This window comes from Suricata suricatta, chromosome 15 (genome assembly GCF_006229205.1).
Source record: "Suricata suricatta isolate VVHF042 chromosome 15, meerkat_22Aug2017_6uvM2_HiC, whole genome shotgun sequence".
Classification (NCBI taxonomy): Eukaryota; Metazoa; Chordata; class Mammalia; order Carnivora; family Herpestidae; genus Suricata; species Suricata suricatta.
The window spans coordinates 40,222,128-40,239,501 of NC_043714.1; the positions used below are offsets into that span (position 1 = coordinate 40,222,128).

At 50.3% G+C, this 17,374-nt stretch overlaps 1 protein-coding gene across 1 annotated transcript in view; it reads left to right on the forward strand.

Moving 5' to 3' along the window:
• Window positions 1-10,029, forward strand: part of PTDSS1 (phosphatidylserine synthase 1) — a 59,339-nt gene extending 49,310 nt beyond the window's left edge. Inside the window, exons 11-13 of the mRNA XM_029923305.1 lie at window positions 5,604-5,672; window positions 6,399-6,468; window positions 8,927-10,029. Of these exons, the coding sequence (XP_029779165.1) occupies window positions 5,604-5,672; window positions 6,399-6,468; window positions 8,927-9,036 (249 nt within the window). The 3' untranslated portion in view covers window positions 9,037-10,029. The remainder of the gene's footprint in view (window positions 1-5,603; window positions 5,673-6,398; window positions 6,469-8,926) is intronic.
• The last annotated feature ends 7,345 nt before the right edge of the window (window positions 10,030-17,374 follow it).

Below are 17,374 nucleotides of genomic sequence, written 5' to 3' on the forward strand. Positions count from 1 at the left end.
GCCTACATCTAGATAGTCTGACAAGAGAGTTCCTGTTTCCCCACTTCCCTCTGCAAAAGGTGTCCCCTTCCAAGGCTGTCCCAGTCCAGATGGGAGGTGGCCATGCAAACTCGCCATGTTGGTATGTGATAACTATCATGAAGGGTGTGTACGTAGTGCTAAAGGGGCACTAGAGAGCACCAGGCAAGCCGGGGAGCTGCGAGGGCTCCCGATGTAACACGTGAGCAGGATTTTGAAGGGCTGCCGTGGAAGCTTTCCCTGCTGAAACCCTCACAGGCTGCTTCCTCTCCTCGGTCACTCTTGAAATCAGCCGGCCACCAGGTTCTGTCCATCCCAACTGTGTAGCCCAGCTCCGTCCCCTGCTCTCCGTTCCCGCTGTCTGGACATGCGTGTGCCTCCCCATGCTACCCCTCAGATCCAATCACTGCACCGCTGCCGGGCCATCTTCTAGACCTCTCAGATCTGAATCCCGTTCCCTGCTCAGAACCATTCCCTGTCATTGGGGCTGGAGAGGAACCAACAATACAACACTTTTTAGTTCAGAATAGTTAAAAGATTGGGTGAAAGAAAGTGTGGAAATCAGAATAGCATCTTTATCATGGAGGATACACATTTTTCAACCTCAGCTTTAGGTGCATGGCAACAAGGGGTTTCCGGATAGTGAACCCCGAATGGGACACTCTGCTGCCCTGGGAAGTAGGCCTCCCTGCACTGTGCGGGGGGCCTTGCATCCCAGGAAGACAGGAAGTGCTCCCTCATCTCAGATCCACCAGTCGGTTAAGGGAGAACTGGTTCTTCCGGGGGTAAAAGGGGTGAAGGGTGGAGAGAGCAGGGCTCTTATACCGGCAAAGCTCCGCCCATGTAGAAAGAAACATCGAGAAGGAAGAAGGATCCCTACCACACATCCTCCCAGCTGAAATATGTTGCTTGTGTGCTTAGGACGGTCGTTATCGGAAGCATTCATCATACCCGCCCCTGGTACTTTCTTCTTGGGCCGCCCCAGCCTGGACTTGGCCACCTCAAGTCATCCTTCCAGACTTCTTTTGTCCTCACCCAGGGCATTTCCTTTGCCTGGTCTGAGTGCTTTTCCCTGCTTTTTCTACCTAGTGACTCTCATGCCAAGACCAAACTAAATTCACGCCCTCTATGACATGCACCCTGATCTTCCAGGCGGCCTGGCTAACCCCCCTTGGGGGACCAGTCACACTTGGTACATATTTCATTGAGTGTACGTTACCTTGGTGTAACGTAACCTGCAGTGTCTACATCCATCTCCTCAGCACTGTACTTCTTGCTCACCAAGCCTAGGTTTTTGTTGTCTTTTTGTCCCCACTGACTCTAGTGCGGTCCCTGATGCATAGGGCTCCCTCAGCAAATGCATGGAGAATAAAGATGAGTGAGTTGAAGAGACAGGGACCAGAAGACACAGGCAGGCTGAGAGACAGGCATGTACGAAGACACGCAGCTGAGCCTATGCCCAGCTTCTCAGGAAGACGGCAAGCTGTTTGGGGAGCAAGAGTGAGGAGAGTGAGGTGGGGGAGGGACATCTGCTCAGGAAGGACCCTGTGTGTCTATAGTTGGAGATCCAAAGACAGTAATCCAGTGGGAAGACACCTGTTCACAGAGAGAGGCTGCATGGGTCGGAGAGTCCGGGAGAAAAGAGGTGCTGTCTGAGGGTGTTGAGGGTCCCAGGCAAGAGGCTGACCCAAGGGTGGTGGCGTGGAAGATGCAGAGAGAGGGCTGAATTTGAGAGCTGTTCAAGAGGTCAGCTCCACAGGATGCCAACCCCTTAGGATCGTGTGAGAGCGACTCCACGGTTTCTAGTGTGTCACTGGGCTGCTGCGTTGGTGGTAGTAACAGATTGGGGGATATCAGAGAAGCCCATTGAGCGAAGGGAGATAGATTGGGTTAGAGTCTTGGGATATGAGGGACCCTTAACTTACAGCCGAAGATGTTCTGTATCATTGGAAATGCTGGTCTGTCCAACAACACTGGAAAGACTCAGTCAGTGATGGAGGTGAAAGAGATGGGGGCCACAGGTGCACGGGGCACAGCGGGAGCCACAGGATTCCGGAAGGGGGACATTGCGTGGGCAGGAGAAACTGGCCGAGGACGTCCTGTGGAGCAGCCACATTTGAGGCCAGGCCTGAGAAACAGCCTCAGGAGAGCAGACCTTTGAAGAGGAAGCAGACTCCCCTAATGAACATTATCAACTCCATGGAGGGGGTCCTGGCCTGAAAAGAGACCACTGGCTGGATGATTAGGCGTCCCCACTTCCCGTATCCATGGCCTTTATTAAACATCAAGATTGGAGTGAGGCAAACATTATTTAGTAGGAGTTGAGTCCGGCCGTGCCTCCCTTCACTACTCAGAGAAACAAAGCCCCTAATTATTTCCCTTGCTTGGTAAGAGAGCATCTCCAGACCTCGAGATTGATGCAGGAGCAGAGATCCCGCATGCCGGTTAGTTAAGTTTCTCCTCAGCGGCTGTGTGATCAGTCACCAGCAGTTCCCATGCTCCTGACTCTGCCTGGAAGCCCAGAACGATCTTCGCCCTCACCGCTACCACACACCACGCCATCGTGTGCTGCCTCAGCTCTCCTCCTACATATTTTCCTTCTTTCTCTTTTTTTTCCCTTCCCTCTCTTTAAACAAAACCTGTACAATTGCTATTTTAAATCCAGGTCCTGACATTTTAAGTGGATACGGGCCTAGATTTTCACAGCTGTGATTGCAAACCCATAAATTACAAGCTTTTGTCTCCTGGCGCAAGTGTCAACTGGGTCTCCAAGTACCCAGGTTGAAGTGGTAAATTTGGCAACCACAGCAGCCCCTTTATGTGGTGATTGTGACGATAAGCACCTGTCGCTCGTGACTTGCCAGCCTTTGCCTGCCTGCAAGCTGCCAAGCCCATGCTGGCCGAGCCCAGGCCTGCTCTCGCAGGGACCCAGCTGGAGAGGGCAGAGCACCACACGCCTGCCCCCCAGTGGGCAGAACTTGCAATGACAGGCAGCCCTAGGCTCACCGCCCCCCTTAGTCCTGTGAAGTAGCCGCTGTCAGCCGGCCTCCCCACCCCACCTCCATCACATAGCCAAACACTGGTCTGCGGAGATGGAAACTGCCCCCCACACTCCACCCGCTCAAACCTAGGACAGCCTGTTTGCCCTTCATAAAAGAGCAATCGCATACATAAGCTTACAGACTGCAAATCCTCTGGTCTTGCCCACTCTTCCCATGCCATGAAAATGGTACATGTAATGGTGGTGTATATTAGAAATCTGAACAAGTACTAGAATATGTTAAAGGTTAGAAGTTAGTCATTTTATAATCTTAATATATTCATTGCTTAAATTTTTAAAATTTTTTTAAGAAATGTTTATTTTTGAGAGAGAGAGTGCAAGCAGGGAGGGTCAGAGAGAGGTAGACACAGAATCTGAAGAAATCTCCAGTCTCCAAGCGACGAGACAGAGCCCAATGCGGGGCTCAAACCCATGAACCGCGAGATCATGACCTGAGCTGAAGTCAGACGCTCAACCAAATGAGCCACCCAGGCGCCCCCATTGCCTAATTTTTTGATGGGGGAGGAGCTTTTTTCTTTAAATCCGTCATCTCTATATGTATGTTCATTTGCATATGGATTTAAAATAAAGCAAACCAGCGGGTCTTCTCTTTCATGTTCCGTCTCTGTCTCCACCATGCCGGGATTCCCACGTCACTGACCTGGAAGGAGAAGGCCAGCCAGAGCACTCACACTCCTGTCTCTGCACTTAAGATGCACACCCAACAGACGCTCACAAATGTTGCTGACTGACAGGAATGGGGCCAAGAGCTAGGCTGCACGCCGCGGTGATGCGGGTTCACAGCCCCTGCCTTCCCTGCAGTCTGGGCTCCACCGCGCGTCTGGGGGCTGTGCACAGGGACTGCTGGCCCTGGCCAGTCCTGGGGTGCTTTTCTGTCTCCGGAGGTGGGTGAGGAGGTGGATGAGTGGAAAGAGATGTGAAGATGTATGGATGTGAAATCAGTATTTGTTCCTCTCTACAGCCAACCCTAAAACTTGGATCCAGGAATAGCAAGAGTCCTGTGTTCAGGCTCCAGTTTTGCCACATACTAGCTGTGTGCCTTCAAAAAGGCCATCCACCTCTCCAAACATTCATTCCCCTTCTGTGAAATGAGAGGAGCTGAAATGAATGAGATCTTTTGGATCTAAAGTTAGGTTCTTGGGCACCTGAGTGGCTCAGTTGGTTAAGTATCTGACTCTTGATTTTGGCTCAGGTCATGATCTCATGGTTGCGGATCGAGCCTCACATCAGGCTCTGTGCTGAGCGTGGAACCTGCTTGGGATTCTCTCTCTCTGCCCCGCCTCTGCTCATTTCTCTCTCTCCAAATTAATAAAATTAATTAATTGTTTTAGAAATTAAAAAAATAAAGTTATGATTCTTGGAAAGAATAAAAAGTATTCAAGAAGAGAAGGTTCTACCATGGTTTCACAACTGTTTGATTGGTTCAGGGTGACAGCCTTCAACAGGAAATGTGGGAGAAGTGCCTGAGACCAGACAGGGCGGATGCTTTGGTGTCCCTGAGTTCCTAAGGCAAGGAATTCTAAGGACAGGAGGGACAGATAGTCATTTTGTTTTATTTTGGTGACTCATTTACAGTTGGGAAGGTCAGGCCTGCCTGGAGGGTCTGGCGGAGACTCCTCTGTCGCACCTCTGCTGACGCTCGCCTTTCCTCTCTCCTTTATTGCGCTGGCAAGACAACCGGAAGCGTCTCCCTGATTGCCAGTATCTGGGCACATTTTAAAACTTTGGACTCTTGTAGATGCTGTTCTTTACATAAGTGGGAGTATAATTTGGGGTGTGGTGCATGGGGGTGGGGAGTCTTGGGGGGAAGTAGAGGGGACCCCTGCCTCTGTACCCACAGGCCATGCCCTTCTCATTTCACTCGGGTTTACAGAGCGGTCTTGTTTTCTCTGACTTTTCCTATCTACTTACAGAAGAAAAACAAAAGCAACCAGAACTGGGGTTGGGGTGGGGCCACGGAGACAAAACAACTGAGAAAGGCGTGCAGAGCCGCCCACTCAAACACAGTGGGCCTCGGTCCTAGATGCCCTCCAGCGCTGCCAAGATCCCAGACTGAATGGAGCTCCTTTTTCATTCAGAACTCGTCTTTTCCCCCACAGAAGGTCACAAACTGAGAGGCCTTGTAACTTTCCAGTTGATGGGGGCAGAGGATGGGCCGTGAGAACCAGAAATAACCATATATACAATCCTGTGTATCCTCTCAAGGAAAACCTGCAAAACCGTGCAGAACATACATCCTACATCTAAAAATGATCTTGCATTCTGATTATTAGCATCATAAGTAGTAACTATGGTCTCGTCGTAACTCTTGTCAAAAGCTGTGGGGGGACCTTTTCCCAACCCCACTCAGCTCCGCCATTGCTGTCCCTCCACCAGTGACCTCAGAGGGATGGCAGAACCACAGCGCGCCGTCCTCTGTGCATGACGGTTGGGACCCTGAAATTCAGAGAAATGGTTTTGTTTTGTTTTGGTTTTTTTTTGATGCAACATCATTTCACGAAATATGCTTGGTTTTCTTTGCCAGGCCTTCACCACCTTCCTGTGTCTGTACGGCATGGTGTGGTATGCAGAGCACTATGGTCACCGAGAAAAGGTACAGAAGGAAAGGCAGAGATGGTCTCTCTGTAAAATAATGACATCCTGCTTGGAGCGTTAGCGGGGAGGCCCCTTCCGGTGAGAATGTGGTGTAGCCCTCTGTGTGAGCACGCAGCTTCGGTCCTGCTGCTCTAGAAACACAACCGGTTCAGGACCCGTCCCCTATCGGCTGCTGCCCGCACTTGTGAGCACCCTGTTCAGTAGTTCAGTGTTGTTATCCTCCCTTTCATAAGGGCCTTAAAACCTAATCATGTGTCTGTTTAAAAGTAAAATTGCGGGAGAGCCCCGGACCGGGTTTTGAAAGGCTGGGTTCTATCTCCGGCTCTTGCGCTTTGCGCTGGCCTCTCTGTGCCCCAGCCTGGGGCTCTCCCCCACTGGCCACCACCTGCCCTGCCCACCACGTAGTGGACACGAGGATGAAAGCAGAAAATGGACGAGAGCAGGCTTAGAACACGGTAGCGGTCCTGCAGGGCGTAAGATCTTTTTAAGTAAAATAGTAGCTTTCATACCCGATTCGTTCCTTAAGTCTGAGGAACTAAGGGTTCTTTCTAGAAGATTGGTTCTGTATCACCTGAGAGATAGTCACCGTTCTATAGCTGAGGAACACAGGAATGGGGAGGCTCTGTCACTCCTGGCGGTGCAGGGGCAGAGCGACCTCCCTCGCTTGTCCTGTAGCTCCAGGGAGTCCTTGAAACTCCATCACTAAGTCTGCTTCTCTCTCTAGACATACTCCGAGTGTGAAGATGGCACCTACAGCCCAGATATCTCCTGGTCTCATGGCAAAGGTACAAAAGGTATTTCTTCTTCATTGCTTAAAACGTCACTGGGTTTTTGGGGCACCTGGGTGGCTCAGTCTGTTGAGCATCCGGCTTTGGCTCAGGTCATGATCTCTTGGTTCGTGGGTTCGAGCCCTGTGTCGGGCCCTGTGCTGCCAGCTCAGAGCCTGCAGCCCGCTTCAGCTTCTGTGTCTCCCCCTCTCTGCCCCTCCCCTGCCCGCTCGCTCGCTCACTCGCTGCACTCTTACTCAAAATTAAATAAGCGTTAAACAAACAAACAACTTTCCTGGGTTTTCTTCCTCCTGAGGCCCAGTGAGCAGATTTGGAATCAAGATTTATCCTCAGAATGGTGATAAGTATATGCCCTGAAGGGTCTCGAGTGGCTCATCCCATGTCGCCTGCTACTTATTAATGAAAACTGCAAAGTACTGGCAGGGTCTGCCCAAGAAACTTGTATCTTAAGAAGAGGCACCAGGGGGCGCCTGGGTGGCTCAGTCGGTTAAGCCTCTGACTTTGGCTCAGGTCAGATCTCATGTTCGTGGGTTCGAGCCCCGCATCAGGCTCTGTGCTGACAGCTAGCTCAGAGCCTGGAGCCTGCTTCAGATTCTGTGTCTCCCTCTCTCTCTGACCCTCTCCTGTTCCCACTGTCTCTCTCTGTCTCTCAAAAATAAATAAAGAACATAAAAAAAAAAATTAAAAAAAAAAAAAAAGAAGACGAGGCACCATGTGGTCCTGCCTCTTCTGACACAGGAAAACATAACGAGGCCCGTCCCATCCCAAGCACCCTGTTGGGAATGTTCTTCCTCTTGGCTTTCATCCTGAGTGAAAAGGGTCAGGAAAAATTGTGCACTGGGAGAGGTCTTTCAGAAGAGGTGGATTGATTTCATCGTATTGATTCAGGAGGCAGACGGGTGTGAGAGGGATCCTGGCAGTAGTATAGCCAGAGATCTCCTGTTGGCCTCTCCAAGGAGCCTTTTGGAAGATTTGGGGCCACCTGGCTATTTTAAAGAACTTGTGGAATGATACCAAGGAGGCTCTACTGGCCAGTAATCTCTACTCGATTCTCATGAGCCGATGAATGCTGGAGATGGTGAATTTTAGCTCACAGAATTGCCCGGAGACACCATCAGCCCAGGGAGGAAAGCACTACTGTTGCGGTTGCTTTCCTGAGTTCCTTTGGGGTCAAGCTTTTTAAAGTTCTTTTGGGGTCAAGCTTTTTAGAGTTCTTTCTGGGGAAAATGCTAGCATGTTCTCTGCTGAGCTGCTGGTCACCCTTTTTGAGACTTGCGATCCAAGGAGTCAGTCGGTGCCCTGTTTTGGAACGCTGATAGGTGGACGGAGGGGTTCCCTGGGGCTTCATCCTTCAGCACCATCCCCTTACAGATCCATTCTTGGCACTTCCAGGCCCTTCTTCATTGAAAAGACTGCGTGAAGTAAGCAGTGGTAGAGATAGAAATGAAAGATAGAAGAGTAAACAAAAAAGAGGCAGAGCAGTAAAAGAATCTCTTGGACAAAGCCAAATGGCCTTTGCAATGGAGACCAAACTCTGGGAAATTTTTGTTGTTGTTGTTGTTGTTGTTTAATGGCCGTCTCCAGTGGAGATTTCCTCTGGGGCTGGATCAGAGCCCTGGAGTAGAGAACTCTCTGGCTTCACTGCTGGGCCAAAGATGGGCCACATGCTCGGTCTTCAGGCAGGGCCAGCCCAATGCCAGGAAGTTTTGCTCACCTCCCAGGCCTTCCTTACACACGGTTACCCGGAAGGCCGCCCCCTGGCTGCTCCCCCACTTCCTCCCTCCACCTGCCAGCCGCCTACTGGTGGCTCAGCATCCACTTGATAGGGAAGTTTTTCTCTGAGGTCGCAAACAAATACTAGTGTGACAAGTACTGCCACCCCTGTAGACCATGAGCATCTTGAGGAGCTGTGGCCTCTTCCGTGGGAGGCTCCAGAGCTGTCCTGAGCAGCAGGGGCCTAGGTTTTAAAGGTGTTCTCTGGATCAAATGAGAGAGGCCGTACTGTCTTTAATTTCATAAAATCAGGAATCCTTTCTCACTTACAGATGTAGAAACTCTGGCGTGTAACAGGTCAAGGTGTGGAGACCTCGGGGATGCATCTTTCGGTTGAGAGGGTAGACCTGACACCACGTGGTTTAATTGTTCTTCCTTGTGCTTTGATTTCATTTGTACGCCCACTTCTGGACCCCATCGCCATGAGCACAGTCCACCTTACGCAGCGAGAGCCTACACATTCTTCAGGATGCCCTCGCTCGGCCCCGCCCCCAGCTCTGTGGGGCCATCCGCTTGCTTACACGTGCTCCCCGCCGGGGTTTCAGGGCCTTGCCTTCATGTATCCATGAGGCCACTAGGTGGAGCCCGTGTATCGGCAGAAGGGGCGCCCTGAGCGGGGGAGAGCCGCCCGGCTGCCGAGCCTGCAAACCCCACACCCAGGGTGACGCGGTGTTCTCATTCCTTTGGCCAGGTTCTGAAGACAGCCCACCCAAGCATCCGGGCAACAACGAGAGCCACTCCTCCAGAAGAAGGAATCGACATTCCAAGTCAAAAGTCACCAACGGAGTTGGAAAGAAATGAAAGAGCCTGGTTAATCGCAGACGCCCCAGAGAGTGCCTAGACCCGAGAGGGAAACAGACGGGCTTGCACACCTCCCTGTTGGGAGGGCAAACATACGGTGCCATCGGGACGAGGAGAGGGGACGTGGGGGTTATTATTTGCGAGCGTGAGTCTTGTTTCCCACAGACCCAGCCACAGAGGCAGGTCAGGGCCTGGGATCCTTTGCCAGTTCGGGGTCTCCTCCAACTTGAGCACTCGGCGTGCGGTCTCGGGTAGCTGTGCGGAGCGTCTGCCTGGAGGGCGGCCTCTCACCCGTGCTGCCCGGAGCAGCACTGCTCGCGTGTGTTGTGGTTGCAGTTAGTCGAAACACCTTCGTTGAGACAGGGCATTAACGGTACGTTAACACTGGTGACCAGTCTTTATTTTTATGAATCTGCCTCTCCCATCTGACCGATTGGTTTAAGTTCAGGCCACCATTCTGTCTTTTATGGTTGTTATTTTATTTGTTCTTAAGTTAGGATACTTAAAAGCCTTCAGAAGCCGCTGCTGAAATTGAATTGGGGACAGCCCTTCTCTCTCCTAAAGAAAACAATCGAGCGAGCGTTTGTGTTACTGTCTAGCAAACGCATCCCCCTTTTAGGACCTTAAACTGCACGGTGGGTGTAAACCAGCCTGAGGGAAGGTTGGCTACCTACTTAGGATCCTGGGCTTCAGATCAGAACCTTTATTGTTTGTTCTGAATGTCCTTGGTCCAGCGTCATCCACAGTGCACAGAAGTGAGCCTGCTTGAGAGGCGGTGCACTCCACGGCTTCTCTCCCAGCCAGGTGCCTTTTACGTTTTATTTGTTTTCCTTCCCTGGTGTGTTGCTGACATTGTCTTTTAGTCCCATGTGAGGTGCTGGTGAGTATTACCTTTCATCTGTGTGCCATGCTCTAGAACACTTACCCTGGTAGTTCACCACCTCCGATGGATCCCTGTTTTAAATAAAATGATACACGTTAAAGCCCATCAAAGATTAGTCTCTGTCAAATGCTCATTTCTTTGCATCCTGTTGGTGTTTTTCACCATTTGTAAGCAATTGCTGTGTTTTTCAAGTGACTTTAAGGATAATATGAATGTGTATGTGTTTTATGCAGTGAGAAAAAAAAGAAAAATATGTATTTTAGAGGACTTACAGACACATAAGTCACATTTCCTAAGCTCTCTCAATAGGAAATGAACAAGATAGTCATTGTGTTTTCACACGTTAAGGGTTGTATCAACCAAGTTGGATTTTTTTCTCTGCCAAGCAGCCGGCACTCAGCCGATTGGCTTATAGATCTCAGTTTGCCCAAGGAAAACCTTCTGTTCCTCATGTCACAGGGCTGAGTTTTCCATGTCTTCTCCCCCTTGAAGGAAATCATTCGCCACAGAAGTGTCATGTTTTTCTTTTCCTGCAAAGGAATTCCGGGGTGAAGGGGTTAAATGAATCACGCAAAGCCGGGGTCACGTCCTGTGCTCTGGGCCTCTGGCGACCGCTTGGTCGAGAGCCTTGCACAGACTTGCTGCCGCAGCCAGGCGCCTTGCCGTGGAGGAGGCCCGCGTTCGTCCAGCTGGCATGGTGGCCAGGCTGGCGGGCTGGCCGTGAGGGGCCGTGGCTGGGCGCTTTCACACGCAGTCCACCCTGCAGCCCCGCCTGCCCAGGAGGGACGGAGAGAGCAGACGTGCCCCTTGCATGAGGGCACTTCGCTTTCATAGCCCGACCACAGGGCCTTTTGTAAATATCGGCACAAAGTAAACTGTCCTTACAAGTAGGTGGGTTCCTCTTGTTTCCCCACGCACTCTGCTTTCCTGAGCACTGAGTGCCTGAGTGCACCGTAATATCCTGTACAAGGTCCACCTCTGCTCTCCCTCCTGGGCCTGGGCCACATCACTGGGCGTTTCCCAGGTCGTTATCTGGGAGAGCGTGGCCTGGCACTTGAACGCTCCTCTGACTCCTAGCGCGGTCAGACTGATGGAGCGCATTTCCTTTCTCAGAGGCCGGCATAGAGGGAGGTACCTGTTTGGCACACGGCGGCTGACTTTCTTTGGGATATCTGAAAAGCAAAGTGCACATGAGACCATTTTTCCTCCACGGCTTTGTACGAAACCCCAGCAAAGCCCTCAGCAGCTGTCCATGCCCGTTCTTTGAGTTTACACTTTCTTTTTTCCCTTCCAGTAAAAGTTGTGGACACAGTAGTTTCGAAACCAGTGCTTTCTGTAACTGGCCCGAACTTCAGCTGCCACTCTTCCTGGACACCATACTGCTGGGTTTGGCCTACTTTTTCCCTCGTTTCTATGGAGATGGATCTCACGTTGATGGAAATAGATCAGAGATATCATTTAATATAAGGAACGATTCTATTGTGAGTCATCTCACATTGGCCATTTGCAAACTGCCCTCTTCAAGACACCATTGTTTTGGACATAATGCTCGAAGAATGTCTTACGTAGTTTTCTCCATAAGCAGCATTGTACTGAGTGTTAGCTACTTTTCCCTTTTTGTCATTCTTGGGCTTTCCATGGCCCTTCCTCACTTTCCTTGTGTCTGTTTTCACCATTTGTAAAAGACTTGGCCAAACTGCTCCCACAGCAATGCTAGGACGTTTCATTGACCCGTTAAGCATTTTGATGATAAAAGGCATCCCATAAATGCCAGCCTTATTTTCACTGGAACTTCTTCTATAGTGAGCTCGAGCGTAAACTACTCACCCAGGAGAAATAAAATAAAATTCTTTACCAAACACATCAGGTTCAGCCCTATCGGTCTTCCCCCTGAAGCTGCATCTCTAAGTGACACCTCTCTTTGTCAGAGATCTCCCTTGGGATCCTGGATTGTTTCACTCGTTTATGAGCGTGCGCTCGGTCAAGCCCTTGTGGGGGGCGCAAAATGCAGGATGGAATAGAACCACCCGTTAACCATTGAAAACCAGCCTGAAGTGAACCCTTTAAACACGGGATTTGACTTTCGTGCTCTGTGAATTATGCTCAGCGACTCCTGCAGAATTCCCGGGCCCACCACAGTGGGCTTCATTTCGAGCATACTCCTTGTTAGAGAAACTAGAAATCCCACAGGCAAGCTATTGTGATCCTCAATATATTTCCCACTTAGAGGATTGAAATCAAGATGTAAAGAGAGCCAAGACTTCTGGCTCTCAGTGTTTCATCTAGATGCATCTCTCCTTCATATGTGCGTGTGCCTCTGCAAGGCATACTTTGAGATTTGGTTCTTTGCAAGGGTCAGCATTAGTAATGGCTAAGGCCAATGGGCTGCGGAGCCTCACTGCTAGCCCATAAGAATTCAATTTTTACAACATTTCCCTTAATCACATTTTATTCTAAACCTGATGGAAGGACTACCATAAGCGAAGGTCACAAAAATTTTTCATTGGAACTTTTTTTTTGCCTTTGATACAATAAATACGGCTTTTTGTTTTTAACTTTGCTATCTTCTGTGAATTTAGAGGAATGATTTTATTAACATCTACCAAAGAATGGGAAAAATAGTTGCACGTAATTTTTTTGTCTTTTAGTTTGTTGAAATGCCAGATTGTAAAAAGCTTGGTTGTGTTCTATGTTTACGAAAGACTACCTTTAATGTGTTTCAAAAATTCACCTGTGACTTTGTCTACCTAGAAGTTCCCTTCCTTGCAGCTTTGTTGGGTAGATTTTGAAGCTACCTGACCTATAAGAAAATATTTGTTGTTATAGCCCCACACTGATAAGGATTTGTAATAGGTCCCGGTAGCTCCAAGGCCTCCCATGGCCAAGCTCGGCTTTCATTATAGTGACGATACTCTGGGTGAAGATTGGCATATACACACAGCGCATACGGCTGGCCCGAGGGGTGGGTGACCAGCAAGCGTTCTGCCTGCAGTGCTGGCAAAAGGGACTCCTGGTCCCCAGCCTTCCTGTGCCCTTGGAGCAAGGAGAAGAGTTTTGGCAAATCCATTATAAACCCAGTGAGGACAAGAATATCATTCAGGAAAGAGAATTTGCCCAGGAGTTTTGCTTTCACAGCTGATGCGGCCAGCCACCAGCCTCCTTAGCCATTCCGGGCTCACACGTGAACCTCTTGTGCCCCGGGTATTAATTACTTTTTTCTTTGTTATTGGAAGGCTCTGGAAACATGCTCCGAGGGCCTGCAAGTTGTGGGCGCCGATAATGTCCCACAACGTGTTGAAGGTTTTCTTCCACCTGCCTGGTCTCCTGCCTCCCTCCCCACAGTCTCCCCAGGGCCTCAGATACCGGAGTTTCTACACAGGCCGAGTTCCCCTTGCTGGATGCTCAGCAAACGTAACTAACTCGTGGTTTTACAAGCCACAGGAAATAAGAACTGTTTGCCTTTAAAAGAAAAGTAGAAAAATCTGAGACTGAAGAACCCAAATCCTGAATTTTCATGTCTGAAGTATACATACAATAGCCTTAATTACGGTGTGAAATTGCAGGCAGGGTTTATGTAATAATCCATACTGGAAAATCTGGACTGTAAACCTTAACGAGTCCCTCTTGCCTGACAAAGTGCTGCTTTGGCTCATTCTCGTCAGCCTGACTGCAGACGTCATGGACTGATTAGGTATTTTACGGGTGCAACCCAGAAAAGGCTCAAGAAAGATCTCCAGCTTTCAAAATGTTTGGAATCCTCCACCTTCTCTTGGAGTGGACAAAACCCAGACCAGGAGCCGGGGCATGTGTTTAATGGGCCACTGCTAACGTATCCTTCCAGACAGGCTTTCAGAGGACTCAGAACCTTGGGAAGACGTGGGTGGGGCTCCTGGGACCCCCTCGCTTCCATGAATCTTCCCAGGGTAGCAATAACACTCAGCTGGTTTTGTTAGTGAGCAAAGGACCAGGATGGCATTTTCAGTTCTGGGGGGAAAGGATGTCCCTGAAACCAGCCTTCCCCTGCTCCATGGGTCCAGCACTGTGTGTGTATGTGTGTGTGTGCGCACGCGTGCGTGTGTGCTTTCTGAATCCTGTAAGCTTGGTGGCATGCTCCCCATTTTCTGGGGTCATGAGGCTTAGGGAGGAGATGTACTTGACCCAAGAGCACAGCCATTAGAGACTGTCAGATCAACCAGAGCCTAATGTTCTTTCTTCCACTTGAGGCTCCTTGACTTGATTCTTGTACACAGATCAAACTAGAGCCTTCCTGTCCCCGCCCCCACCGTGCTTCCAGCCAGCATCAGTGGCCAACACAGGGACAGGGAGAAGCCTGGAGGGGCCCAGGCCCTTGTTTCCCCTCCTCCCCCTGGAAGGAGGCTTGGCGTGACTCAGCTCTCGGGCTCACTCTGTGAGGGATGGCCAGACCTCCAAGCCTCTGCTGACGTGGGCTCCCCATGTGATGTCGGCTGGTCATGCACTGGATGTGCTGGGAGAGGATGGGCTCCGGCCTCATCAGCCCTTTGTTTCTGGGGCTTCAAACAAGTCATGATGTCATTCCACGATGCAGGTTCCATCTCCATTTGGGTTCTTTTCCTGATGTTTTGACGCATTCTGCAACTGTCAGAAGGCAGTTCCTCAGCCTGCAGCAGCTCCCTCTACCTTCAGGAATCTGATTTACGATCTGGTGAGGCCATAAACCTCTGCTCTTCACTTTTGAAAAATAGCGAAGTATGGGAAAGAATGTAAATTATAAATACTGAATTCCTATGGTCAGCAATAATGGAATGGCCTGGGTTGGTTTTTTTTTCTTTTTAATATGGTATGCATATGGCTTTAATTTCTAAGGGGCTGGGTTCCCCCCTCCCCCAACCGCCATCATATTTCCAGGGAGAACAGATAGCCGGGAAATATCCTGCTGAGATATGAACGAGAGATAGCATTTTTCTGATGACTCACTGGCCAAGTACTTTGGAAACCCTCTTCACAGCCTAGGACAGTAGGTGACTGTCACATACCCACACTCTTCCCGCTGACCTGGTGCCACTCCAGACCAAGCCCTGTGTTCTCACTTAGCAAGCCCTTTCCCACCCCACTTTTAACTCTCTAGGAGAAAGTCTTCCTGTGCGATTTTTGAAATCTCTTCCCTACGTCTTATCAGTCAAGGTTCTGCACTCTAGCCAGGAACAGACTTCTCGACCGCTGTCAGAGCAGTGAGGACAGCCGCAAAGTCATCCTGAGGACCTCACGGTGGCGTGGGTTTGAATTTTCATTCCAGATATGGGGTCACCAGCTTATTTTTCACAAGCTGGGCAGAAGCAGCCCCCCACCCCCTGCTCTGCTGAGGCGAGAAGGGACTGCCTGGTCACCGTGGGAGTTCCTGTTGCGGGTCTCACACCACAGAACACCACGCCTGGGATGGCTGTGCTGGGGTTCAGCACTTTCCCCCTTAAACCCGACCTCGTCCCAGTTCACAAGGAGGGCGAAAGCTGAAAAAACACTCAGAGCCTCAGAGTTCCCAAGCCACTGTTATAATAGGCCAAGTGTGCCCGAGCATCCAGTAAAGTCCATAGGGTTGTGTTTTTCTGTGTGTGGTCAGCAAGCTGCCGACAGCGGAGCAGTGCGTTTGAGAATCCGGCGCTGAAAATCACAGTCGTGTCCACCCACAGAAACCGTAACCTCGCAAGCACCTGTTCACCCCACACCGGCCAGTCGCCTCTTCCTGTCCTTTCCTTTCACAAAACGCCAGGCTCAGCTCGAGTGTGGGATGAGCCAGACCACACACAGGGCATGGAGGAGAGGGCCAAGGTTCCCGGAAACGTCCACTCGAAGTGCATGTCTTGGTTCCCGGGATCACCCCTGGCTGCGGGTCTCCATATTGTGGCTCTGCCGGAAGTCTCTGTTTAGGTGCATCTAAGTGGTTTCAACAGAAACCGAAGATAAGCCCAGCAGTGGTTGGCAAAGTGTCTGTCAGTAGAGTGGTTAATTTTACGTGTCAACCTGACAGGGCTGAGGGAGGCCCCAGAAAGCTAGTAAAACGTTCTTTCTGGGTGTGTCAGTGAGGGTGTCTGTGGAAGAGATTAGCATTTGAATCAGTACCCTGAGTAAAGCGGATGGCCCTCACTAATGTAGGCGGGCATCCTCCGATCCCTGGAGACCCGAATAGAACAAAAAGGTGAAGGAAGGGTGAATTTGCTCTCCCTGCTTGAGCTGAGACATCCATCTTCTCCTCGGACATTATTGCTCCTGCTTCTTGGGCTTTCAAACTCAGACCATGACTTTCCCCTCCCCCACACCACATGCACAATTCTTAGGCCTTTAGACTCCGACTGGATCATACCACCCACCAGCTTTCCTGGTTCTCTAGCTTGTGGACAGCAAGTCATGGGACTCCTTGGCCTCCGTACCCTCCTGAGCCAATTCTTATATAGAACATTTATATACATATCTCCTCCTGGTTCTGTTCTCTGGAGAGCCTTGGCGTATAGTCAGCCTTGTATTTAGACTGAAGTTTCTAACTTAAATTTATGAAGGGAAATGAGAAAATCGAAGTGGGGCCCCCCCCTTCACCGGCCAGGCACCACCCTCCTTCAGGACCAGTCTTCCTTTGGGGCCTCAGTATCGAGCCCTGCCTGGGAGCAGCTAATCCAACCAAGAGATTCCCATAAGCACCGACCCAAAAGGGAAGGGTGAAGCTCTCAGCCCCTCTTGTGCCCTTCCGCCTCTCGGCAGCTCTGTTCCCTCCACAAGCCCGGAACAGCTTGCTGGAGGCACACACAGCAAGCGGGTGCTAGAACTAAAAAGTTCTGTTTCCCAGCGTTACTGTTCCTCCCTGTAAGGAGCTGGCTGTGTCTGTTTCCTCCGGCCAGTTTACAGAGGAGCTCTCGCTCCCACGTAAGCTGCTTCCTTCCTGAGGAGACCCACACCCCTTCCAGTTTTCAGGTGGTGACAGCAGTGTTCTTGGGCATTCTTTCCAGAGCCATAGGCGCTGGGCTGCTACGGGCTGTGTCTGCTGGGTGTCTAGGGAAGATGTTCTTTCCGAATCTTGTAAGGCCTGGTTACTGCTTCAGTGAGAAAAGGGTCCCAAAGAGAACGCACTTCTATTTGGTGATTCTTTCCAACCTGAAATAATTATCTTTCATCCTGCTAACTTTATCCTGCTGTGACCAGTTTAGTTTGAGGGAATTATTTTTGCTTTTGAAGGCAAATGTTCTTCCCTCTCGCATCTGCTCACCACCAGCTTTCCAAACAGGCAATGACAGACCATCGAGTAAAATGTTTTATCCCCTGGATAAAACACTTCTGTGTTTCCTCAAGAAAGCCATGTGCAACATCCGCCCCTCCCAAGCGTGTCTGTGTGAATCTGACTTCTCTCTGGGGTTAACGGAGCCAAAAATAAATCACTCCCTCGGCTGCAGGGAGAGGCTGACCTGCCTTTCTGCATGATTACAATCCCGT